The 26,959-nt window shown below is 45.3% G+C and overlaps 1 protein-coding gene across 4 annotated transcripts in view; it reads right to left on the bottom strand.

Annotated features, from left to right (window-relative positions):
* Positions 1-1,211: 1,211 nt before the first annotated feature.
* Positions 1,212-26,959, bottom strand: part of LOC109996735 (storkhead-box protein 2) — a 47,785-nt gene continuing 22,037 nt past the window's right edge. For 2 of the 4 annotated variants that reach the window (XM_020651007.3, XM_020651008.3), the window contains exons 2-4: positions 15,155-15,307; positions 7,683-10,059; positions 1,212-5,581 (exon numbers count right to left, since the gene is read on the bottom strand). In XM_020651007.3, the coding sequence (XP_020506663.1) occupies positions 5,377-5,581; positions 7,683-10,059; positions 15,155-15,307 (2,735 nt within the window). In that variant the 3' untranslated portion in view covers positions 1,212-5,376. Of the gene's footprint in view, positions 5,582-7,682; positions 10,060-15,154; positions 15,308-24,458; positions 24,689-26,959 lie in introns of those variants that run through there. The other 2 variants (XR_010666952.1, XM_020651009.3) reach the window with 2 other exon arrangements.

Genomic DNA, 26,959 nt, shown 5'->3' with positions numbered 1-26,959 from the left:
TTAAAACACAGAAATTACACAATATTGTGTTAGGTGGGTGGGGCTTCTATTTATGTTGCTGTGGTAACCAAACAGGTATCAATAATGTTGATTTTGAATACACCAAAGATTAAATTTATCTTAAAACATACAAAATGTGTTTCCTGTGTGTAAGCCATCCTGCTCCCTACACTACTGACCCCTGCTGGTCAGCGTGTGTTACTGCAAACTGAACCAGTTAAGAGTAAATCTCTGTAAATAAAATCTTCAATCCCATCAGGTCCTTTAACATACGAGTGTTCTTAAAGTGACAGCAACATGTTCTAACAACCAATAGCAGCGACACTCTTTGACTGAGGCACACTTAAAGGGCCAGTACGTTTAAAAAAACAAAACAAAAAAACAGGCTTTTCAGATCTTTGAAACTTTTCTGGTGTGGGAGTTGATGCAGCCAGGAGATTTAGCCCCACCTTCCAGATAAGGAATAGATAACTCGAGTAAAGTCAGGTGTTGAGTAAGGGGACAGGTAGTACAGACCTCAGGCAAGGACTCATATGAAACGATTGTGTTTCATTTAAAGTGAACCCTTTAAGGCTAAATGATACTCTCTGTGTGTGATCTAAATATCATCTGAAGCGTTACACCGTCTCGTACCATCAGAGGATATCAGGAGAGGGGAGAGAGGGAAACAACAGGGAGTCCAGCACTTTGATGTATAGAGAGTTAGTGTGTATATTCACGTGTGTGTGTGTGTGCGTGTGTGTGTGTGTGTGTGTAGACATTCACAGGCTCGAGGCTGATGACAGTGTGTTAGCAAAGAGGACGGGCTGTGTTTTTGCTGCTGTGGAGGTAGTTGTAGAGGAGCCGAGAAGACGACCACACAGGGATGATTGACAGCCCCCTGAGCCTATAGGAGGGCGGGACATGATTGACCTATAGGACTGCAGGATCTTTAGAGACAGGTAAATCCAGCTCTGCTCAGGTTTAGTCTTATGATCTCTCTCCCCCCCCCAGTGTGAGTTGAGTGGTCCATCAGTCCGTGTGTGACCTGTTCACACTGATGCCGAGAGCTAACCAGTACACACCTGTGAGAGAAGTCGTTTAATACTCCATTACATCATCACTGTCATCATGGCCGACACACACCAGAACACATCGTAGCACCAGGAGTGAGAGCGGCTCAGGGGACGATCCAGTTTGAGGTGAAAGTCAAGTAATCATGGAGGTGACTGTGTGTGTGTGTGTGTGTGTGTGTGTGTGTGTGTGTGTGTGTGTGTGTGTGTGTGTGTGTGTGTGTGTGGGGGGATGGATGGATGGTTAAGAGTAAGGTCGTCAAAATGTTCCTATTTTTGATACCACATTTAAAAACAATAGTCAGATTTTTAATAATTGTTGATATCAAAAAACATATTTTCAGTCTCGTTTTGTTTTACAAAAAGTTCCTGCCTATGTCTAAACTGCACAAAAACATTGGCAATGTTTCAGTACTGATATGTTGCCAATGTTTTTGTGCAGTTTAGACGGACTAGCACCTCTATTGTTGTGAATGGATATCGTTAAAGTTTGAGACTGTGGTATCGTGATGACCCGGGTAGAAGTTAAGTGTGAGTGGATGGTAGAGCGTTGTAAGCAAGTAGTAATACTGAAACAGGAATGTAAAGTCCCTTCTTGTTGTGTGTCACACCTCTCACACACACTCACTCAGCTAAACTCTGACATTCAGCACAATTGTCATCCTCTGATGTCACACATTTCATCTCAGTGTTTTTTTTTTAAAGTCAGCTGCTCGCTCTCTGACTGTGACTCCTCACGTCCTCCTGAAGCCGCTGCGTCTCATCATCTCCTCCTCCTCCTCTCGGACACAAACTGACCTATGAGCCTGAATAAAGAAGCTCAATGCTTCAAATCAAACTCTTCTGCTGCTCTTTGGGGCAGATGCTGCTAACGTTTGCTTAATTCTTTTTCCTCAAGTTTGAAGGTAGAGATGTGCACAATTTGCACAAACTACTTAAACTACTAATCGTAATATCAGGTCCGATACGCTGGTCTAATGCTACAGGATTTAAACAAGCCAAGAAGCAGGGTGGTGTCTCACAATACTGGTCTAGTAAATGGAGGTTAAAGTCTGTCGGTGTTAGCACTGCTAACGTTGCCACAGTTTATGTCTGCTCTGTGATTGGCTGTTGGGTCTTTCATGATGAGTTTAAAAAATGGCATTAATGGCTCATGTTTTCACAATCTTTTTCTTGTCAGACCTCGTGGATTGTTTGTAACCTCCTTAAACCAGAAAGAGTTTGGACGCTGTGCAAACATAGTTCACCAGCTTTAGATTCAGAGCGACGGCACGTTTAGAAAACAAGGTTATGAGTTTGAATATGACATTAATTCATCGTGTTTGAATTAAGAATATTTGTCTCTTTAACATCCACACAGCATCATGTCTGTTTGGAGGTAAATGTTCGATGCTGTTTTCAAACGATACAATCTTTTTTATTTTAGTGATCGGACATCTCGAAAGCACAGAAAAATATGAAAACGCAACGTCTGTTTCATAAGAAATGTGCATGGGGCGGCTGTGGCTCAGTTTGTAGAGTCGTCGTCTCTAAACTGGAAGGTCAGGGGTTTGATCCCCTGCTCCTGCAGCCACATGTCCCATGTGTCCTTGGGTAAAACACTAAACCACAAGTTGCTCCCTCTGCTTTGAATGGATGAGTTAATCCATTAAGTCCATTAAAAGTCTCTTGCAGACTCCTGCACACGGTCTAAATTACACAAATACATTGGATCAAGATTTTACCTGTGATTGTTGTTCATAGAAACCAGACATTACCTGATATCGGGTACTTTGATTTGTATTGCCGTGGTAACCAAACAGATTTGATATCATGTGATTTGTACTCGTTTGGTGAATCAGGGTTTTAGACGTTAATAAAGTTTATATAAATCAATAAAAGATAAAGTTGTTCTTCATGTGAGGAGAGAAACAAAGAGCAGCGTGTCATTAACACTGCCTTACATGTCCATAAATAAAAGTTTCTATACACTGTACATATATTCAGGTATTTGAATAGAAATAAAGTATTTCACATCTTATTTACTCAGTTCTTACATTTCTTTGTTTCCTCTCCTCACTGTCGTTCTCATTTCACACTAATCACGTCTAAATGATCAAAGCTGTAAAAAACTACAGATCTGCAGTCAGGCCCCGTGACCACATGGCGTCTTTTGAAATTGTTTACAAAGAGGAGAGAGCGTGTGAAGCAGGAGGCGCCCAGAGAGTTCTGCCTTTTTTAGTGCGGCCGCTTCGAGCGCTTTGAGTTGAAAATTGTTAAACTTGTCAGAAGAGCGCTGTTGACGTCATTGCATTTTTTCAACCAGCCAATCATGAAGTAGATCGGTCTGGTCCTCACTCCGTGTCCGGCCGTAGCCATGATAGCAGCGCCGTCTTTATTACTGAGTTCAGACAAAGTAGGAGGAGCATCCTCCGTTTGACGCTCAAAGTGAAGGCGAAAGACGATCTCAAATTGCAGCGGCCTGTTGTCATGGAAACAAGACACACATACAGCGGCAGGGCCTCAGTCAACGTAAGGGTTGCCAACATGTTGCCAATGTTTTTGTGAAATTTAGACAAAGTACTGTCAGAGTTTCTGTCAATTAAAAAACAAGTTTTGAAGGGTGGAATGTTGTTGCCGTGGTATCGAAACTGGTGAAATTTGAGATTTTTACAAGAATGGTATTGGAGTTTGATATTCCGGTAGAGTGACGATACTGGTTGATACAGGTGAGTTCCTCCTGTCCTGTGCAGAGTCCAGTCTGAGGACATGAGGAGTCACAGAGAGGAAGAGGAGGGTCTGTCTGCAGGAAGGTAACAACAGGTGAGAGCTGCTCCGCTTCATTCTACATCAGAAAACTGTGGGAACACATCGACCACCTGTCTGAACGTCTCACATGTTTGAATATCACGCCCCTCTCTCTGCCGCTCTCAGAGAGAGAAAGAGAGAACGAGAGAACGAGAGAGAGAGAAAGGGGGGGGGGGGGGAGAGCGAGAGACAGAGAGAGAGAGAGGCCTCGTTCACACCTGGTACTAACATGAGTTCATGGAGATGCAGGTTCAGGTGAGAACACACCTTAGACCGGCAGAGTTCTGATCCCTCAGACCACATTCAGAGCTGCTCTGGTCCAGATAAAGATAAACTCTATTTACATTTTATACACGTAGAATCTGTACACAGACTCTGGATGTTCTGCTATGACATATTATGAATCAGCAGGCTTTGTTGTGTGCAGGAAAAACAGTTGGTATGGAAACCAAAAGTGGCCGGAGAACAAACTGCGTTAATGACATTCCAGTCAGCAGACGCTTTAACCCAAAGCGACGAACATCAGCGGTAATCCGACGACTCTATCAACAGATATCTGGATTAATGTGCAGCTAACTATCTGATCTAGATCAAACATTTCTACTTGACGCCGTGACGTGAAAGCCAGCCAGCGTTTCGATTTCCAGGCTAACTTGAATGCATCTGAAACGATAGCTCTGACCTCCATGAAACATTTTAAAGGTTGGTTTCTTCTCTTGAGAGAACCCGTTTGAGAGAACCCGGTTCTTTTTTCAGGTTTACACCCGAAATAAACAAGACAAAATACCCTCCTGCTTTAGTCTGATAAGATACACTGAATTTAATTTTGATTAAGCGATGATCCTGAAAAATATGAATGAAGAGAGAGAGAGTAACTTCTATTTTAAGGGTTTTTCATGATAGAAATCACATCTATGTTTACTTCCTCAATGAGCAGGGAGGGGGGTTAAGATCACCTGTGCACACTCATGTTAGTACCAGGTGTGTGTGTGTGTGTGTGTGTGTGTGTGTGTGTGTGTGTGTGTGTGTGTGTGTGTGTGTGTGTGTAACCTCAGCATCAGTAGTCAGCAGAGCAGCTTTGCAGCTTTTTCAGAGTGTAATACCAGGAGGCACCAGCAGAGGGAGACGTGCTGACTTGGAGCAGCCAGGTGGGAAATAACATGACCTGAGATAACAGATAATACACACACGCACGCACGCACGCACGCACGCACACACACATACAACTACAACCCACATAAGTGAAACAACACAACAGCAGTGTGTAAACTGGAGGCTGTAGATGATAATGTTAGAGTCTGCCTGGTGTGTGTGTGTGTGTGTGTGTGTGTGTGTGTGTGTGTGTGTGTGTGTGTGTGTGTGTGTGTGTGTGTGTGTGTGTGTGTGTGTGTGTGTGTGTGCAGTTCCACTGACTCAGACAGTCCGTCAGTCTGAAGGTGTAACAGTCCTTTTTTTTGGAGGGGGGGGGGGGGGGGGGTGGATTTGTAGTTCCTATCCATCGGGTCTCAGCGCTCCTCCCAGCCCTTAGCCCCGCCCCCTACACGCTGGTGATTGATGCGAGGCAGGCGTTGGGCTTCTGGAGTTTCTCAGGTTGGGTTCCGGAAGGTTCTGGGATGGCTCTGAAGGAGAACGGGGGTCCGTTCCCGGAGGTGATGCTGAGGTGTCCGGGGCTCAGAGCCAGGTTCTGCCGACGGTTACTCTCCACAATGGAGGAAGTGTTCGACGCCAAACTCTCCCTCGTCCTGCAGACAGAGACAGAGAGAGAGAGAGAGAGAGAGAGAGAGAGAGAGAGAGAGAGAGAGAGAAGGAGATTTTACAAAATAGTACAAACATAACATCACAGGAGGCGGGATCACAGGAGGTGGGACCCATTTCAGAAAGGAGGTTCATCAACGTCTAAGTCTGACCCTAAACTCTGAGTTGATTTACCCTCAGGTGTTTTCAGAACAGCTGATATGAGTTAGTTCAGTAAACTCTGAAAAATGGAGAGAGGTTAGAACACAGAAAGGTTTACAGACCCATGCAGAGCTGGATAAAAACTGAAGCTTCAGTGTCCACCACATGGCGACCTGCGTGAGCTCTCGACTCTAGAGAGGAGGGGGGAGAGACAGCTCTCTACAATGTTTAGAATTCAGACTGCAGTACCCATTTTAAACACTAGGTGTCAGAGTTACATATTGCTCCTTTAAGTTTGGTGACTGGAGTTCAGCACTGCATCACTACATACTGATTTATGTTGTCATCGTCATTGATCCTAATTTAGACTTAATTATGTTCTATAGTGACTATCTTTGATTCATTTAGTAGACACTGAGCAGGTCAGGGTAACAAGACTTCTCGTTAAAAATTGTAAAAACTTTGTGTTAGTGACAAATATATATTTGTTCATCCCATTGTCTTCTTCCTGTTATGAGTCATGTCATCTTTTTAGATCGAGCTCATCTTTAAGCAGAAACAGTATTTCACTCCTCAGGTGGCAGAAGGTTACAGAGAACGACAGAGACGTGTTAGTGGCACTTTAAGGCAGCGCACACAGCTGGCTATATCATGAGCGTAATCCTACACGCTCTTGGTTATGCACTAAGGGTGTTACTGGAGGATACCTCTAGAGGGCACACCCGAGCGCACAGGCTGTGTGACATTACCTGATGTGCAGGATGAAAACAGACAAGGCGACACCCAGAAGGTTACTATAATATGAGTTCTTAGATTAAAATACAATAGTAACATCGAATCAGCTCAGGTGACCTATGACCTGTGGACACAACTCATAATCTCACTCAGTTTCTCCAAAATTTTCCTCCCTGTGGACTTAATAGTCCTAGACTTGTTTCCATTGATTCGTTTTTCAGGTTTTTTAGTCGACTTCTAGAACAAAACTCATCTGTCGCCAGATGTTTGTCACAATGACACGTACAGATGTTGATAATCGAAGACTTGGTCCATCAGCTTGTCTTTAAAACTTTCTGCCACTGTCCCTGCAGCCATGTTGACCCGGTCACATCCCCTCCACCTTTCTTACAGGTTAAATTCACAAGTAGGGCTGGGAAATTAATCGAAACCGACATTCAGAATCTTTAACCAACGTAATCTTGATCATGTTTTAGAGAGGTTCATTTCTACTTTAAAACTAAAATGTGTCGTTTTAATTTCAAGCGATGCTTTGATTTCAGTTTAAAATATTCACTTTGTCAATAGAAAACATATCCCAGATTTAATAGTTTAGCATATTTGCAATAGAGAGCATGTCAGTGAACTGAGGACAAAAAACAAAAATGAAATAATCCTTCATTAATCGTCATCGAGGTCAAATGTTCAATTAATCGTGATTTTGATTTGAGGTCATATCGCCCAGCCCTATTCACAGGTTACAGATGTTTTGGAGAGGAGGAGATCCTGGTTTGTCTCTCAGCTCGTCAAACCGATTTTAACCTGATAACTAAGCTAACAATATTAGCAGCATCTCAGCTCACAGTCCCATCACATCCTAAATCTGAAGAGCTTCAGAGATACTGATTCTAATGATCACACATCTGATGAATTCATGGTATTTATTGGTTTTAATTCTCAATGGGTTAAAGGAATCAAAAAAGCCATGTTAAATGTGTGACAATAAACCTAAACGCTGTTCTGTTATCAAACTAATAAGCCTGTTCAGTGGTTTTAAGAACAACTTGATTAGTGATAGTTGATGGTTAATCTTAAAGCTTTCTGAATAAACTAAATTGTGTCCAAGGAGGGCCATAAATGAGTCCTAACTTTTCCTTCTGCCTCTCTCTTAGTGAGAGTGACTAAGGACCAACATGCACCTGTATAGTTCACACTCAGTATGAATGTTCTCACCTTGGTGAGTTGAATCCACTGTCCACAGTTACCGAGCTGGAGTCCATGCTGTCCAGTCGAGCAGAGTGAGCTGACTGCTGGTTCTGAGCGGGTTCTGGAAGGTTCTCTTTAGCACCAGGGAAGGCCAGAGTCCTCTCAAACCTCCTCTGAAGGTCCCTCTCCTTCTCCCTCTCCAGCAGCCACTGCATGGTCCCTGCTCCACCACCTCCCCTCCCAACAACACCTCCTCCAGACTTCTCGTCCTCCCCTCGACTCTTAGCCCCGCCCTCCTCCAGCTCCTCGTCGTCGGACACGTTGTAGTAGTCAAAAGAGGCCTCTGCAGCACCAGGAGTCGCTTCGATCCCTGGTGGAGGGGCGGACGATGTGGCCACCAGAGGTTTTGGGGCGTCAAAGGCCTCCTGGGAATCAATAGCATCACAGGATGAGGACAGGGTAGAAGCGACCAGAGCGGGGGTTTTCCTCAGGGAGCTGTACCCAGGTAAGGGGAGGCTGGGAGGAGGTTTGAAGAGTGTGTCTTTACTAAAGATCTCCTTACGTTTCTCCTGACCAGAGGAGGAGCTGTGGGGGGGTCTGCCGTTGGCAAGCGGGGGGTCAGGAATAGACAGAGGTATCGGAGGCAGGCTGCCCCCTTTAGGCCCAACCTTTGACAAGTCCTCCTTACTGTCCAGGGTGTGGGGAGTCTGTCTGTCAGTCTGCCTGTCAGTCACGCCCACTTTTAACCCCTCGTGGCTGCTCTTACCCAGAGTTCCAAGCGTGTTAGCAGCTGTGAGGACGGCCTCAGATGAACCCGAGCACTGGAAGTAATCATCCGGGGGGATGGAGGGGAGAAGTGGTTTTGGAGAGTAAGCGGGCAGGCTGTCCCTGCTCTTACTCTTCTCTAAGCTCCGCCCACCATCCAGCCCTAAAGAGTCCACAGGATGCTTAGCCGAAGGGGGCGTGGCTCGAGAGTAATGAGCAGAGCTCTGATTGGCTCTGAGGGTTCCATCGTCTGTGTAGTAGCGGCTCCGGTCATCATAGTAATCTGGCGGCCCGATGAGCCCAGCCCCAAGCGGTCCTTTGGAATTGTCCATGGACCGGGATCGCTCCTTGGCCTTGTCGCTGCGCTCATTCCTGGACTTCCTCTCCTGGGTGTGCGAGTGTGAGCGGTGCACTTTGGAGTGGTGGGCCGAAGGGCCGTGGCTCGGCTCGGGGAAAGGCATCTCTGTGCGGCGCTTGGCAAGCTCTCCAGACACGTCCCACTCAGGAGTGACAGGAAGGTGGGAGGAATCAAGGATGTTGGGGTTGCTGTGCGCCAGATGAAGCCGGGCACGCTGCCGTTCCATGGCGAGGGCGTGTTCCCTCGGCGACCGGGCCAGCGAGGATGAGTATGCTCGGTAGTCCCGGTCGGGCAGCTCCAGGTCACTGGGCTCACCACGGGATGCCCTGGTCTTACTGTGAGAGCGGCTCAGTTTGGCCTGAGACTGCTTCCTATGACGGCCCCCGCTCCTCCTGCTCCTCGAGCTCTGATTGGCTGATGAGGCTTTGCTTCTCTGAGCACGCTCCTCTTCCAGACGTTTCATGACGGCTGTATGGCGAGCCAGGTTCTCCACCGTGAGGTCAGGGTTGATCCTGCGGATGATCTCCATCTCAACGTGGCGGGGCAGCTGGCTGGGCACCTCCTCGTCGCGGAGCGGCCACTCCTCAGGAGGGAACTGAGCCGAAAAGGTGGCCAGCTGCTTGGCCTTGTCTTTCTTAAAGCTCAGACGGAACAGCTTCAGGCCAAACTTACGACTTCCTGTTCCACTGCCTCCACCTGCCTGTTTCTCCACCTCTCCTGTTCCTGTCCCTCCTCCTCCCCCGCCCCCGCCCCCTCCTCGGTGCTTGGTGAGTGTGTCCGTCTTGAAGGGGAACCCGAGGCTGCTGCGGCTCTTCTCCGTGGTTCCTCCTGCCTGCTGAGGAGGAGTTTGTGGGGAGTGTGGGGACGAGTACGCCTCCCGGTGGTCTTTGGGGGATCTGCGTGACAGGGTGGTGTGGTGGCTGGGAGGGTCTTCACCACGGTAACTGTTGTTGTAGAAGGTATCCCCGCCTCCTCCTCCTCCCCCGCTGTGGTTCTGGCTGGACTTAGGGTGCGATCTGTCCCTGACGGGTCCGGAGGTGATGGTGCCCGAGAGAGGGGAGGTGCACTGCGTCTGCTGGTTCTGATGCTGCTGCTGATGTCGCTCAGCTGACCGCTCGTCTAAGTGGTACCACTTGGAGCTGGTTCTGATGAGGCTCGGGGTGATGAAGTACGTCTGAGGGGTGACGATAAAATATCCGTCTGGTGTTGGGTAGATCTTCCGCTCACGGACCAGCATGCCCAACGTGTGGTGCAGAACCTCCTCTGTTGGCGTGGGAACACCTGAGAGGAACAAGAGACAGACACCAGTTAGAGCAGGAACACTCTTCATGTTTTACAAGAATCACACTGTACGAGTTATATGAGGACGCAGCATTGACAACTGAGAAATAAGTTTCTCTCTCTCTCACACACACACACACACACACACACACACACACACACACACACACACACACACACACACACACACACACACACACACACACACACACACACACACACACACACACACACACACACACACACACACACACACACACACACACACACACACACACACACACACACACACACACACACACACACACACACACACACACACACACACACACACACACACAGTTCTTCTTCTTCATTTAACTTAATTAATAGCGGGCTACACTGTGACATAACTGACTCGGCTATCTCCATCTGGATTACTCGCCGCAAAAAATAAGGGTACAGTTGGAACAGGATTTAACACTCTGAGCCTGGCAGGGACAAAAACAACAACTTTTAGTGGACCCGGTATGCTTCAGGCTGAAGACATCACTTTGTGTAGGTAGTACTCATGTCATTTCAGAATGAGAAGAATCAAACATCAGCTCTTATTTTCTGGTTGAAGACGGACGGTTTGTATTAAGCCGTTTTTCTGCAGATTCAAAACTTCTAAATAGTTCCCTTTAGTATACTCTGCAACATGTCTGATATATGGAGCGCCTTTCATATTGTCCACACTCAGTAAACTAAGGCGGCTGTAATGGGAGTCATTGGGTGAGGTTCATCATGGAGGACAGTGTGTTCAGTCATTACAATTTACAAATGTCCAGACAGACGATCTGCTTCAGCCTGCCTCAGATTTTACTCTTAAATCCTTCAAATGTATCCTCCATGCTCTCCTCATTGCCTCTCTCTCTCTCCATCTCTGTCTCTGTCTCCGTCAGTCTGGAAGTATTACTGCCAGTTACATCATACCAGTCTTTTAGACCAGCCAAAGTGATGCAACAACCTACACAGAGACACGCACGCACGCACGCACACGACAGCTCAGCTTGCAGCCTCTTCATCGAGCTGATGATTCAAACTGTTAGAGCCATTATCGATTCAATGTGTGCCCTCTTTAACGTCCCCGCGGGGCACATTGGCTCTCAACCAGCCGTCAATAACGGTTGATATTTAACACAACTTTACTAATGGAGATCCATACAATACAATAGACTTAAATAAACACAAATACAGCTAGCCGATACATCACTGTTGTTGTTCTCCGTCACAGTGAGTCCTACGGCCAATCATATCACTTCAACAGTTTTCAACATCAGTTTTCTATTATTATTACCTGAGACACAAGACAGCGACACAAGAGTGAGTTAAATAACTTCTAACCCACTTCATTTCAAAGCACACTCTGTTGGTTTAAAGTGGTTCAGACTAACTCCAGCCAGTCACTGACCTGCAGGGCACTCAGAACAAATTGGGTCCTTACTGAGTGAGAGAAACTCATGTTACATGTCCAGGTTGTCTCTCGTACGAACTACTTTTTTTTTTTTTTTTTTTTCCAAGATTTATTTTGGGCTTTTCGTGCCTTTAATGCAGAGAGAGGACAGTGGATAGAGTCAATGAAAACAGCGCATGAAGACATGCGGAAAGGGGCCACGGGTGGAAGCGAACCCGGGCCTACCGCTCGAGACGAGAGTCTCAATACATGGGACGCGCGCCTTAACCATTGCGCCACCAGCGCGCCCCTTGTATGAACTACTTTAATGTACTTCATGTGGTCTTTAACGGTCAGAGCTCATGTCTGTAAACCTTCAAATGAAAGCAAAGTTACACCAAAAGAACTCCAGACTGTTGGATCACAAACTGAAAGTTCCCCCAATTTTGTGTGGTCTTGATTGAAGTTCTTGCTAGTTTTGCCTTATTTCCTTTTCTTAACTGTTGGTCACAGTATGAGAGCAAATGGCATTTGTTCAGATGTTTTTTATTCCTCTACTGGATCACCCCAGGGATGTATCCTTCCACCCCTTTTATTTGTACTATACAAGAATGAGTGTCAAAGCAGACATGAGAACTGGCACATCATCAAGTTCGCAGATGACTCTGTGATCGTTTCCCTCCTGAGCACTGATGACCCAGATCACAGCCCAGTCCTGAGTGAATTCACAGACTGGTGCAGTTCCTGGACATTAATGTCCTAAAGACTAAAGAAATGACAGTGGATTTCAGGAAAAATCCCTCATTTCCCCCGTTTTTATTAACAACCAGGCTGTTGAGGTGGTGCACCAATACAAGTATCTGGGGACTATCATCGATGACAAACTCACCTTGTGTTGAGTGTTGACAGCACTTTTATGAAGATGTTTTATTCCTGTTTCATTGAATCGGTTTTAACTTTCTGCATGGTGACCTGGTACGGATCACTCAGCGTCAAAAACAGTAACAAAATGCAGAGCATTGTTAAACTGTGTGGCAGAATCACAGGACCGTCCCTCTCTGACCTTTCTTATTCATATAAAACAAAGTGGCTAAAGAAAGCTCAGTCAATCTTGGAAGATCAGAGTCATCCTTTGTCCAAAGACCTTAAGTTGCTTCTGTCAGGCCGCAGATTCAGCCTGCCAGCATGCAGGACAAAGAGGATGAGAAACTCATTTGTTCCTGCTGCCATCACCTTTTTAAACTACTTACTGTGTTGCCTCTGCTTCCATCTGTCTCTTAACTACTCTATTTATGTATTGTCCTTTCTATGTTGTTTGCTGATTGTGAGCTGTATGTATGTGTTTTACTGCTGACTGCAAAACAAATTGCCCTCTCTCAGAGATAGTGAAGACAACCTTGAACCAAAACACAAAGTCAAATTCTTTGTATATGCAAATGTACTTGGCAATAAATAAGGATTCTGATTCTTAGAGGCTGTTTACAGCGTGCATTAGCATCCACTCTGATTCTTGGGTGATCTGATAACAAGGGAATAGCCTTAATTCTAGATATGAACGCACCCCAATACATGTTGAGGACAGATTGAGAACAGGCAGCCCAGAACACATAAGGAGATGGTCTGCACATTGTTTTGGTATAAACGCTGAAGTGGGCAGCATTAAGGAGCACCCGCTCAACTGAGAGAACTGAGCTGCCTCCCGCCAGGCGTGAACAACGCATCCAGTCATTTCAAACAGAAATGAAGCTTATTTGGATGTGAGTTCTGTTCTTTAGCACTCAATGGAGACGCATTGTTAATGCAGAGTGTTAACACTTGTTCTCAACTGCTGCCCACTTGTTGTCAGATCAGCCAGGCTCCAAACAGTCTCACAGAGGTCTAAAGACTGATTACACAAATCCGTCTGCTGACGTGTGTGGAAAAAGCCACACTAATACTCCACCAATCACAAAGGTCCAACACCTCAGGGCACACCCCAAAGGTCCTGTTTGAACAACAGTTAGCAGAGTTTACTAAAGTCTCTTTCAGGAGCTCTGGACTCCTGTTGTAAATGAAACTAAAGTATCCTAAGGATGCACTCACATTTGACCAAGTTGCCCAGTACCACGTAGAAGTATTATTGTCCCGCCTCCACTAAACACTGCACCGAGCCCAACCAGACCTGAGCACGGTTACCTCTAATACGCATGTCATCAGATGGCTTCAACATGATCATGACGTTTTCTGTTGTTTTCAAGAAGAGTCAGCACCAGGGTGGTTTAGGTCAGATACAGCTCTCTAACACTCCTGGATTCCTCAGTTATGCAAGACGACGTACCTGTACTTGTGCTCTTACCTAAGCAAGGGAACCATCGTGAAATCCCTAGTCCTCCAACCGTACCAGGGCCAAGGTACTGAGCTTCTGCACTGTACGCAGCACTCACACTATTCAAATGAACTGGACTTTCAGGGTTAAACATGCTTAGGCACGGTACAGATTGCTGTGTGAGTGCACCCTAAAACATTAAGCAGCCTCATGAAGGCTGTATGTTTAATACAGCTCTGTAGAGGGATAATAAAACCAAACCTGGAATCCTGCAAAACTGAACCTGCATCTAGAGATCATTCTGGAACAAAAACTTATTTCAGGATCACACAACTTCTCTAAACACACACAACCCTCAGATTAGGGATGTTCCAAGCGACCTATTTCAAAGTCCATAACCGACTAGTCTAAAGGTAAGAAAACACAGAGAAAACAGCAATACTGAGCAGAATCTGGTAAACAATGTAGTTTTGTTTGCTAAGTGTGGCTAACGCTTGCACCGCCATCATTGGCCCTCCTTGCAGGTTTACGTCCACACTCAGCACAGATTGCTCAGCTCGACATGTCAGATTAACCTGAACCTACAAATACCTTTATCTCCTTTTTCTAAATCCTTCCAGATACTCTGCTCATACGAGATGCTCTCCATTCACTGTGCTTGTTTACATCCGGGCGTTAGAGCGAGGAAAGAAGGCTCATTGACCGACTACAGCCCCAGCTAGTGGTGGCCAGCGTGGTAAAATATTTGACCACCATTGAGAACCAACATATATAAATATTAGTAAGTGTTAAAGATTAATAATGTTCTGGTACCATCTAGCGAAGGTGACAACAGTTAATACAGTTTGAATGTATTCATTCAATATTTAATTTATCAGAAAGTGTCGTATCAGATCACAGAGAATCACTCTGATCAACTTATCTAATCAGACTGACACTCTATAGAGTGTGTGTGTTGCCCGTCATTACATCATGCTTGTGCAGTTGGTTTGGTGACATGACGCAATCTCTCTGACACACACACACACACACACACACACACACACACACACACACACACACACACACACACACACACACACACACACACACACACACACACACACACACACACACACACACACACACACACACACACACACACACACACACACACACACACACACACACACACACACACACACACACACACACACACACACACACACACACACACACACACACACACACACACGACGTCCGCCATGTTGTCATGTTTTACGCCGTGTCTTTCCTTCTGAGCAGTCATCATGTGTACATCTCGTTATGAAGGCCGGTACCTTTTACCTGCAGAGTAGCAGCAGTTGAAGAACATGTAAATTAAAAAGTGTTGTTACCTGGGAAACATGTCTGCAGATGTTCGGTCAGAGCCTCCTGAGTCACAGGCTTGTGGGCGGAGTTCATAGCAGAGATAGCCAATAACAGTACTTCTCCCAAAGGGATGAACTGTGATTGGCTGATGGGGGACATACTGATGGGTGACACATCACCTGAGAAAAGAGAGAAACAGGTTTTAAATCACGAGCAATGTTTTGTCTCCGGTCTGAGGTGGTGGGATTTTTCTGTCATGTCAACAAAAATAAAAACTCTGCTGAGGGAGAATTAAAGCTCAATATGCGATGACCATTTAACCTTTATGCACACAGATGTTAGGAATGACGCCGTGTTCAAGTGAAGAAGATAAAGTGAACCACAGGTCATCCTTCAGAAAACAAAACGTGTTTCTAAAAACCTAATTTACTGTCCGTCTCTCAGCTCATTGGTTTGAACTGACCCTTAAAAACTTCACTAATATTTAAATTTAAAAATCAGATGTTCAGTGTTTTAGTAACACATCTGGGCTGAAGTATTTTAAACACTGTTACTCAAACTGGAGGAAATTGTTTGTTGTTGGGAACTACTTTCAGCGGAGTATGAATCCAGACTTGATGCTGTAGCGGAAGAAGCAATGAGAATATGAGTCTTTATATCAATGCTGTGTGTATTTCAACAGAATCACAGTCTGAACTAAAGAGTGGAGAAGAACATACTGGAGAGCAGACGACGTCATGCTGCAGTATATTTACGTGTACGGAAGTCTTAGCGGCGCACTGTGCAGCAGTAACAGTATAGAAATGTCACCACCCCCTCCCAATGACTCCAGGTGAATTCTCCTGATTATATCCTGCTGTGTTCTCATATCAGCTCACTCTGACTTTCTGCAGAATAAATACAAGGAGGCTGGAGGAGAAACTCCGGGTGAAGTCCGAACAAAAAATGTGTCTGTCTGCGTTCACACATGCAACCGCTCCTGGAAATATAAGGAGTCTTTCAGGAGTTTTCTGCAGGTGTGAAAGCTCTATTACTGAGGTGTTTTACAGTTCAAGGAAGAGGCCTTTTGACTTGTTTTGTGTGATTTTTCCTGAAAATTTGTTCCAACTTTAAACACTTTTTATGACCAAGAAAAAAACCTGAAAATCAGAGTCAATCTGATCCCACTTCCATCACAAATCGCTGCTGTATTTGAATCTTTAATTTTCTTTTCTAAATAACAAGGAGGATAACATTCATATTAGTTGGTGATGTGGTTTAAGCAACCCAGTCTCATCAAAATGTGTAATACCTACGTTGGTCCACAGCGCAAAACGTAGTAGATCATATATGTACTATGCAATAAATACTTCGGCCACACGAGATCTGTGACATATTCAGTGAATATATCTTTTGTAAGCCTTTCATAATCCTTGTTACAACCAATCCCTCTGACCTTTTAATTGAGGGTACACAGGGGAGTTTAATTGGATGGTTAACACATTTATGTTATCAGATATTTAAAAAATAATTGATACATTTGTTAAAATGTATTTTAACCATATATAGCAGCTCCCCCTGTTGTTTTGGTGAGCTGACTACCCTCACATGATACTTTGTTCCAAGACCTCTCTAAAACAGTTATTCCCATGTCTGTAGCCCCTTTTGTTGCTGAGGTATAAGCCTTCAAACATGCCCTTGGGTCAAGGTTCAAAGGGCATTATTTCAAAACGGGGGTCATGTTGAAACCTCATCTTCACATATGTTACTCTCCAGGATGAGACCTTTCCAACGATGTATGTTGTTCAGCTCTAAGCCAAAAACTTAAATATTCTCATTTCATAAGCAAGGGGTCTTGCAGTCATACTTTCATAGAGCGCTTTCAAAGCCCAGTACATAATATGTTTTTTTGTTTTTTTTTAATTTTGTTTGTTTGTTTTGGTTTAAGTATATCACAGAATCTGGGGAACTATATGCTTGGAGGACAGCCTTAAGTGCTTGGTTTAGAATTATGGCTAAAAGTAAAGATCTCTTATGCTCTTTTCCATATTAATTCATCCTAGTACTTTTTTTTTTTATCCTTCTTTCCTTATACAAGAGTTAATCTAATTTGTCATCATTCATTGTTTTAATATTCAGTTTAATGTCTTTCATAGAGCAACAGGGTTGAACAGGTCAAAAGGCTTCATGTCTCTGCTAGGCCTCAAATGGTCAAATTAGCTCTTTTAAGCACCTTTAAAATGGATTTTTAACATCAGTCTTGTTCACAAAGCATACAGAATATAGTGGAGAATGACCCTCTGTCTTTTGGAACATTTTCACACTTTTTAACACCATTCTTTTTTGTTTTGATAAAAGTGTTTCAATTGTGAAAGGTTTGGCAAATTCAGAGTGGGGCCTTAAGTGACTTGTGGGCTCACAAAATCGCTTAGAAGAGACCTAGGACGTTGAACTGTTGAGGTCAAACATAAGTGTATGAAAAAGGGATTTAAAATTTGAGCCTACGGAGAGGAGGGAGGGGCGTTGAATCGATGGTGAACTAAAAGTTACCAGGTGCGCGCCCTCGGCCTTTAAACCAACAGTGGGCGTGACTGCACGATTGCGCATGTCAGCAGTACACTGGCAGACCATAGCATAATGGGCTTTTTGAATGGGTTTTTGCTTCAATTCAATTCAAAAAACTTTATTTGTCCCCGGGGGGCAATTCAAATTCCGATTCCTGGAATGGGTTCTTTGGTTAACACAGATTTAAGATGTGTTTTTGCAACAAACCTTAAAAAACATCAGTAAATACCCCCTGAAAGATCTAATAAAGAGGTTGCTCACAAGTGACGATTATCAATACATCATTATTTGATGTCAGTGTCATGTGCCCGTTTGTTGTTCTTATCGCCGGCCGTTTATTTTATTGATTGCATTTTCTGGTATTAATCTAATCCATCAGGATTATTTTGTTGAATAAAATTATGAAATCATATAAATCACACAAACTGTACAGTATTGTCTTTATGTATTGTTACATTTTATAGTTTATAATGTTGCTAATATGCATCGATCTGTTCCAATCGTTTTATTAAATTGGGTTGTAATGAAAGACATCCATAAAAATGTAACAGAAATCATTATTTATTGCATAGGAGCTTAGTTTGATGTCTAGGGTCTGATGTAACCCGTTTTAAGAGCCGCAAACCGAACGTCCACTTCCTTCCGGTTCGTTGTTGATAGCGTCCATAGCTACCATCATAGGAACAGTAGAAAACGTAACAATCCAACGCTTCTCTATCGAGACCTGAAAGAATCTTCATAGAAACGAACAAACTAAAGATCATAAACATAAACCAAACGAAGATTATGAAGATACAATGTACATTTGTTGCCAGAAAGGTTATCAAAACAACACTTAAGCCTCAAACTATCTTAAAATATTGCATTTTCTGCCGAAAATAAAAGGGATGTCCGCCACGTTTATTTGTTCGCCAGGGGAAAACTGGGCAGTCACGTGACCTGAGGTATGCCTATACAAAAGAATAGGCAAAAGGAAATGTAGGCATGTCACAATTTTAGAGCCCTTATTGTGAAACTACTACGCTGCGCTGTGGACCAACGTAGGTATTACACATTTTGACATGAGACTGGGTTGGGTTTAAGACAGCTGATGCTTCGAGACACTACCGAGTGACACGAATCAAAATAAGACAAAATAAGTTCTCTGATGTGCAGACGAAGGCGTGACCACACGTCCCCTTTTATTTTATTTATTTTCAATTCCGTGAGCTGGCCCGGTTAGTCCTGGAGCAGTGTGAGAGCAGGCAAGAGGGGGAATAGGGGGGGGGGGGGGGGGGCATTGTGCTAAAGCACGGTAAGGGACAACTTTGCCTAGTGTGAGTGCCTCCTAAATCTCTTAAGTGTAATAAAAACATTGATGGATTCATCAGGAACTTTAACATGTTTAAATCAGAGTTAACAAAAAGGAGACAACCTGTCGCTTTGCGCTGGAAACACAAGTTAACACTAATTTAAATCTACACACACACAAACTGTAACACACTCCACAGCAGTCAGAGGCAGAAGACGACCTATTACCGCTGATTTTGTATAGTCTAAAAAGAAAAAAATAGCTAATCACGACAGAGTCACGATTAGCTAATCACAACACATATTTTTTTGGTAACGTTCTGTAATGATCTGACTGTCACACTCACCTGTGGACAGGTGAGAAAGGTAGGATTTTTAAAGCTCAGACACAGAGAGGAGGAGCAGGGTGAGGAGGGAGAGACAGAGAGAGAGAGAGGAGGAGCAGGGTGAGGAGGGACAGAGAGAGAGAGAGAAAGGAACAGGGTGAAGAGGGACAGAGAGAGGAGGAGCAGGGTGAAGAGGGACAGAGAGAGGAGCAGGGTGAGGAGGGACAGAGAGAGAGAAGAGCAGGGTGAGGAGGGACAGAGAGAGAGAATAGGAGCAGGGTGAGGAGGGACAGAGAGAGAGAGGAGGAGCAGGGTGAGGAGGGACAGTGAGAGAGAGGAGGAGCAGGGTGAGGAGGGACAGTGAAAGAGAATAGGCACAGGGTGAGGAGGGACAGAGAGAGAGAGGAGGAGCAGGGTGAGGAGGGACAGAGAGAGAGAGGAGGGGCAGGGTGAAGAGGGACAGAGAGAGAGAGAGAGAGAGGAGGAGCAGGTTGAGGAGGGACAGAGAGAGAGAGAGGAGGAGCAGGGTGAGGAGGGACAGAGAGAGAGAGGAGGAGCAGGGTGAGGAGGGACAGAGAGAGAGAGAGAGAGAGAGAGAGAAAGGAGCAGGGTGAAGAGGGACAGAGAGAGGAGGAGCAGGGTGAAGAGGGACAGAGAGAGGAGCAGGGTGAGGAGGGACAGAGAGAGAGAGAAGAGCAGGGTGAGGAGGGACAGAGAGAGAGAATAGGAGCAGGGTGAGGAGGGACAGAGAGAGAGAGGAGGAGCCGGGTGAGGAGGGACAGTGAAAGAGAATAGGCACAGGGTGAGGAGGGACAGAGAGAGAGAGGAGGAGCAGGGTGAGGAGGGACAGAGAGAGAGAGGAGGGGCAGGGTGAAGAGGGACAGAGAGAGAGAGAGAGGAGGAGCAGGTTGAGGAGGGACAGAGAGAGAGAGAGGAGGAGCAGGGTGAGGAGGGACAGAGAGAGAGAGGAGGAGCAGGGTGAGGAGGGACAGTGAAAGAGAATAGGCACAGGGTGAGGAGGGACAGAGAGAGAGAGGAGGAGCAGGGTGAGGAGGGACAGAGAGAGAGAGAGGAGGAGCAGGGTGAGGAGGGACAGAGAGAGAGAGAGGAGGAGCAGGGTGAGGAGGGACAGAGAGAGAGAGGAGGTGCAGGGTGAGGAGGGAGAGACAGAGAGAGAGAGAGAGAGGAGGAGCAGGGTGAGGAGGGACAGTGAAAGAGAATAGGCACAGGGTGAGGAGGGACAGAGAGAGAGAGGAGGAGCAGGGTGAGGAGGGACAGAGAGAGAGAGAGGAGGAGCAGGGTGAGGAGGGACAGAGAGAGAGAGAGGAGGAGCAGGGTGAGGAGGGACAGAGAGAGAGAGAGAGAGAGAGAGGAGCAGGGTGAGGGGGGACAGAGAGAGAGAGGAGGTGCAGGGTGAGGAGGGAGAGACAGAGAGAGAGAGAGAGAGAGAGGAGGAGCAGGGTGAGGAGGGACAGAGAGAGAGAATAGGAGCAGGGTGAGGAGGGACAGAGAGAGAGAGAGAGAGAGAGAGAGAGGAGGAGCAGGGTGAGGAGGGACACAGAGAGAGAGAGAGGAGGAGCAGATTGAGGAGGGACAGAGAGAGAGGAGGAGCAGGGTGAGGAGGGACAGAGAGAGAGAGAGGAGGAGCAGGGTGAGGAGGGACAGAGAGAGAGAGGAGGAGCAGGGTGAAGAGGGACAGAGAGAGAGAGAGGAGGAGCAGGTTGAGGAGGGACAGAGAGAGTGAGGAGGAGCAGGGTGAAGAGGGACAGAGAGAGAGGGGGGGGGGCAGGTTGAGGAGGGACAGAGAGAGAGAGGAGGAGCAGGGTGAGGAGGGACAGAGAGAGAGAGAGAGAGAGAGAGAGGAGGAGCAGGGTGAGGAGGGAGAGACAGAGAGAGAGAGGAGGAGCAGGGTGAGGAGGGACAGAGAGAGAGAAAAGAGCAGGGTGAGGAGGGACAGAGAGAGAGAATAGGAGCAGGGTGAGGAGGGACAGAGAGAGAGAAAAGAGCAGGGTGAGGAGGGACAGAGAGAGAGAGGAGGAGCAGGGTGAGGAGGGACAGAGAGAGAGAAAAGAGCAGGGTGAGGAGGGACAGAGAGAGAGGAGGAGCAGGGTGAGGAGGGACAGAGAGAGAGAAAAGAGCAGGGTGAGGAGGGACAGAGAGAGAGAGGAGGAGCAGGGTGAGGAGGGACAAATTACAAACGGGGTCAATATAAAGGAAGAAACTGTCATTATAGTGTTGGACTATGTTGCTATGTCCACCATTTCTAGCCTCCTGAGACTCCCCTACCCCTCCTCCTGCGGTGCATGTGTGAAAACAGCTTTAGAAACATTACTTACACGCAGTGTTGGGCATGTTACTGAAAATAAGTCACTAGCTACAGTTACAAGTTACTATTATCAAAAAGTAACTAAAAGAGTTTCTGCTTTATAAAAGTAACAAGGTACTTGGGAAAGTAACTTGAGCTTTACTTTATTCGCTTCAATGCTCATATTAATGTTCACATTATTTAGTGTTGCTGCGGCAGAATTGAGTTGTGCCAACGGTTTGTATGGAGTGTCTCTGGCGGCTAGTTTAGTTGAAGCGTGTTGTTAGCTCTCTGATGGCTAGTTTAGTAGAAGTGTGTTGTTGTTAGCTCTCTGACAGCTAGTTTAATAGAAGCGTGTTGTTTAGCTCTCTGACAGATAGTTTAGTAGAAGCTTGTTGTTGTTAGCTCTCTGACTGCTAGTTTAGTAGAAGCTTGTTGTTGTTGTTAGCTCTCTGACAGCTAGTTTAGTAAAAGCGTGTTGTTTAGCTCTGACAGCTAGTTTAGTAGAAGCTTGTTGTTGTTTAGCTCTCTGACAGCTAGTTTAGTAGAAGCATGTTATTGTTTAGCTCTCTGACAGCTAGTTTAGTAGAAGCATGTTATTGTTTAGCTCTCTGACAGCTAGTTTAGTAGAAGCATGTTATTGCTTAGCTCTCTGATAGCTAGTTTAGTAAAAGTGTGTTGTTGTTAGCTCTCTAACAGCGAGTATAGTAGAAGTGTGTTGTTGTTTAGCTCTCTGATAGCTAGTTTAGTAGAAGTGTGTTGTTGTTAGCTCTCTAACAGCTAGTATAGTAAAAGCGTGTTGTTTAGCTCTGACAGCTAGTTTAGTAGAAGCATGTTGTTGTTTAGCTCTCTGACAGCTTGTTTAGTAGAAGTGTGTTGTTGTTTAGCTTGGTGCTTCGTACTTGTGATCAAAGTACTTCCTACCGCTCACTGATATATTCTTGAAAATAATGTCTATTTCGGAAGCTGAAAGCTAACTGAGTGATCACCTGTCTGTTTGTTAACAGTGTTCTTTCTTCCATGATGCTACTGTGCTGATGTTAGCTTCACCTTGCCCGCTTGTTGGCTGTTTCACATAAAGTAACAAATAACTAGTGCTTTTAAATATCAGCTTTTGTAACAGCGTTAATCAATCTGGAAAATAACCAATTTGTTACTACTAGTTACCGCTAATAGTAGTGGTGTTACTGTAAGTTAGTAACGTGTTAGTCCTAACACAGCTTGTGCTCTGTTGTTGAAATTAATCGATTCTTCACGATGTGGATGAGGACTATTCATCGACGCAGTGACAGAATAGGATCGATTGTTGGGTACTGATGTTGCTCATAGATTTGCTGGCTACAGATAAAATATAAAGGGAGTTCATATTTATATGACTGCTCGTCTTCATTAATGGAAAAGTGTAGCCATGTGCAGTGATATAGAAAGTTGAGGATGTATCGTGACAACGGATCAACTTGAGTTGTTGACAGAATAACCTTAATCGAAACAAATTGTATGACAAGCGAAGATGCACAGCCATGCATGTACAACAACAACTTCTACTGAAGTCCTTTAACTTCTATGACTGCTGATTTTGTCTGATGTGCTATAATATAGAAAATTGAGGAATTGTGATGCATTGGGATGTTGAAACGAATTGAATGATAGCTCAGGATAATCAGAATCTGGCTGCTTAGAAACCTGAGGGCCTCTAATACCACTTCAGACATCTCCTACTATTACTACTATAGCTGCTAGACCCGCTGCTTATACTACTACAATTTCTTTACCTCTGCTCCTACAATTTGTATTGATATACTACATGTACTGCCTTTTAGTGTCGCATTGGGATGAAAAAGTAACATGTATGTCTCTTACAAACAGAAGGAGAGAGCAGTAGAGGAGACTGTATAAAATGTTTTACTAAGGATTTTGTGCAATTAAAGCATTGTGCAGGAGTCTGGCTGCATTTTTGGTAATTAAAATGAGCTAATTCTTGTGTACCTAGGACTTTTATTTTTACAGCTAAAACATTTGGATTTGATCTGATTTGACTACAATCGTGCATAAAAATCATGACAACCCTACAACCATCACAGACTATTTGTAGTCTGCTATATTTACTAGCTGTATTTTCTGTCTGTTTCTGGTTTGACTGTCTCTGCTTTAAACCTGACTGCTGCTTCATTCTGTTCTTCCTGCAGCTGAAAGTCACACAGCAGCTAAGAGATAGCTTACAGGACGTCATTATGAGTGTGCATCATCCGTACGGAGAGAAGAATCAGCTGTTCAGTCGGACTGCTTCTGCTGTCAGAGTGTTTGTGAAGAAGGGAGGGAGATCAACTGACTGATGGAGGGGGAGAAGAGCCATTTTGTAGCAGCAGCTGTTAGCTTATGCTAACTCTGCTTGCTCCATTACTACTACACAGTCACAGAGAGTGAGGGGGGGGAGGGAGAGGAGGGGAGCAGCTGTGTTTGAGGCAGAGGGTGAGGAAAGGAGAGAGAGGAAGAGGAGCATTGATCGTCCACGTCTCTCACTGCAGTGGTAGTAAACAATCAGCCAGCCTCCTTTGTCCACAGCTCTAAACCACACCCCCTCCTTTTGTCATGAGCTCCCTCCTCCCTCACCCACTCTCTCTCACCCTCCATTTCTCTCTCCCTCTTTCTATTAACCTGCGTTTTCTCTCTCTCCTGCAGCATATCTGCGTCTACCTCTCTCTCTCCCGCCCCCCCCTCTCTCTCTGTGGAGCTGGGACGCTATGCTGCTAATGCTAACTAGCAGCTGCAGTAGATGCTAACAGGCTAGCTAATGACAGACATGAGAGTGAGACACACACTCAGACACTCACAAACACACACATACACAAACTCACACACAGGTACCTCAGCTGTTATTGATCCTGCTTCAGAAGAAAAAGATCTGGTAAAAATCCAGTGCAGCTCCTGCTGGTAACGCAGATCTCTCGCACACACACACTCAAACACACACACACGCTAGCTCATCCTCCTCTCTTTCACACACACTCTCAGCTCCTCCCCCTCCTCACACACACACACACACAGGCGTCGTCCTGCTCAGTTCTCACACGCTCACACACACACAAACTCAGCCCCCCCCCCCTTTTTTTCCCACTCCCACACACAAATGAGCATTCAGTCAAGGGCTACCCACAAGCCTTTGCGCCACACAAAGACAAGGGGGTGTGACCAATCACACACTGCCTCACTCTGCAGCCGAGGTTTCTCCTCCCTCCCTCACTGTGAAACGCTCACACACACACAAGCTGGTGGGCGGGCTGCCGAGAGGGTCGCCATGACAACGCATCCCCAGTTGCTCTTTGTCACACACACACACACACACACACACACACACACACACACACACACACACACACACACACACACACACACACACACACACACACACACACACACACACACACACACACACACACACACACACACACACACACACACACACACACACACACACACACAAATCTGTGTAGCATGTTTCTACTTCACTGAGATTTTGTGTGTGTGTCTGCACATGCTCTCTGAGCCGGTGTTGCAGTATTGCAGCTGGGTTCTGGTGTGACCCAGTTAGACACTGAGGCTGGATGTAGGACACACACTCACACACACACTACAGTACTATGAATGTCTGCTTATATAAATACAACTGTTTAGATAAAGAACATTATTGTTTCAAGTATTACATTATTTCTCCTTACTTGTATATAAATTGTAGTGTATGAAGTTTATCTGATTACTGCATTAATACTACAGTAGATGAATTTAGTACATCAATCAGTCGAGGAGTTAGACCTTCGTTAAGATACATCAAAATCTACTTTTCTCTATAGGTGTCTCTCACTTGAACAGCAGTCTTTAAAAACTTCCTCAAGTTTTGGGACATTTTCCACTAGGGCTGGGACTCTTTGGGTGTCTCACGATTCGATTATGATTCGCGGGTTCACGATTGGAGTAAGAATCTATTTTCGATTCAAAACGATTCTGGATTCATGATTCAAAGTCTATTTTTTGCTGGGGATCTAACCCTCGACCTTCCGGTTGAGAAGCGACGACTCTACCAACTGAGCCACAGGCGCCACGATACTAATATTAGCCTACAGTAGCACAAGCAGACCCGAAAATCCAACATGTTCTCCAGCCACTACTCTCTGAAATCAGGTTTACGAGCCGCAAGCTCCAGTCTTGAGAAATGAAGCCAATGCAAAAGTGCAAAATCTTGCAGGGCATATACACCACAGGCAAAAAGACATTTTTACAGCATACTGTAAACTAAATACAGCAGACACAAGTCTATCCTGTGTAAATGTGTCTCTTAGTCATGACTGTCTACAATGAGGGAGAAGCTTGAGTCCCGATGGCTGTGTTGTTGTCAAGCCGTGTTTACATGGACGGGACGGCCGGCTCCTCCCCTTGCGTATAAAAGCTGTTTTGGTCAAGGACTAGAGAGAAGAAGAAGAACATACTCACTGATTATTTTGATGTTAATAAGAATTTTTAGATCACGCTCATTCTGTGTCAATTTACATGAAATGTGAAGCCACGAGCTAACTAAAGAACGCTAACATTAGCATTCTAAAACAACAATGCAAGACACAGGTGATAGCAGCTCGAGCCAAGGACAATTTTCCCGCCACTTGTGCTTGACTCCTTTGTGCGAACGGGCTGGGAGAGAGGTTGGAGGTGTGTCTCTGGAGGAGAGCGGAGACTACAGAATAGCGGAGGTGTTGCCAAACAGAAGTTTGTTTTGGAAGACATCTACCAATCAAAAAGTTGCAAATTCTTCCTTTATGTCTTGCCCCCCGAGACCTGTCCCAGTGATACTCCCCCACTGTAAGCGACATGTGTAAACAACAACTAAGGAAGATTTCAGGGGCACACCTGTATATGTGACCATGGCATCAGCACCAAAAGACAGAGACCAGCAGAAACCCTCGGAGCTGTCCTGAGAGTGTTCAAAGAGCAGACAGAGTTTAGTGACGGACATTAACATGTGAAAGAAGATCTCCGGGTAAGGCTGGTTAAGACTTGTTGAACTGGGATGGTCTGCAGGGGTTTAACAGCTGAGAAGAATGAATAGGAGGTGAAACTGGGGGAGGAGGGTCCAGCCTTTTTCTTAAGAGGCCCCTGACACCCCCACCCCCCTCTGCTTCATGCATCAGAGCTCAGAAAGGAGGAAAGAGAAACATTTGGACAACAAAACAACACATAAGCATGCTAACACTGTTTTCTACACACACAGAGAATGTATCTATTGATGTGTATACACAGTATGAATATCAAACTAACTGTGGCTGAAAGAGGGAGCATAGATAGCTAACCCAGCTAAAAGTCTCTTTAGCCTGTTTTCA

This window comes from Labrus bergylta, chromosome 9 (genome assembly GCF_963930695.1).
Source record: "Labrus bergylta chromosome 9, fLabBer1.1, whole genome shotgun sequence".
Lineage (NCBI taxonomy): Eukaryota > Metazoa > Chordata > Actinopteri > Labriformes > Labridae > Labrus > Labrus bergylta.
This window is presented reverse-complemented; position numbering and strand designations above follow the sequence as displayed.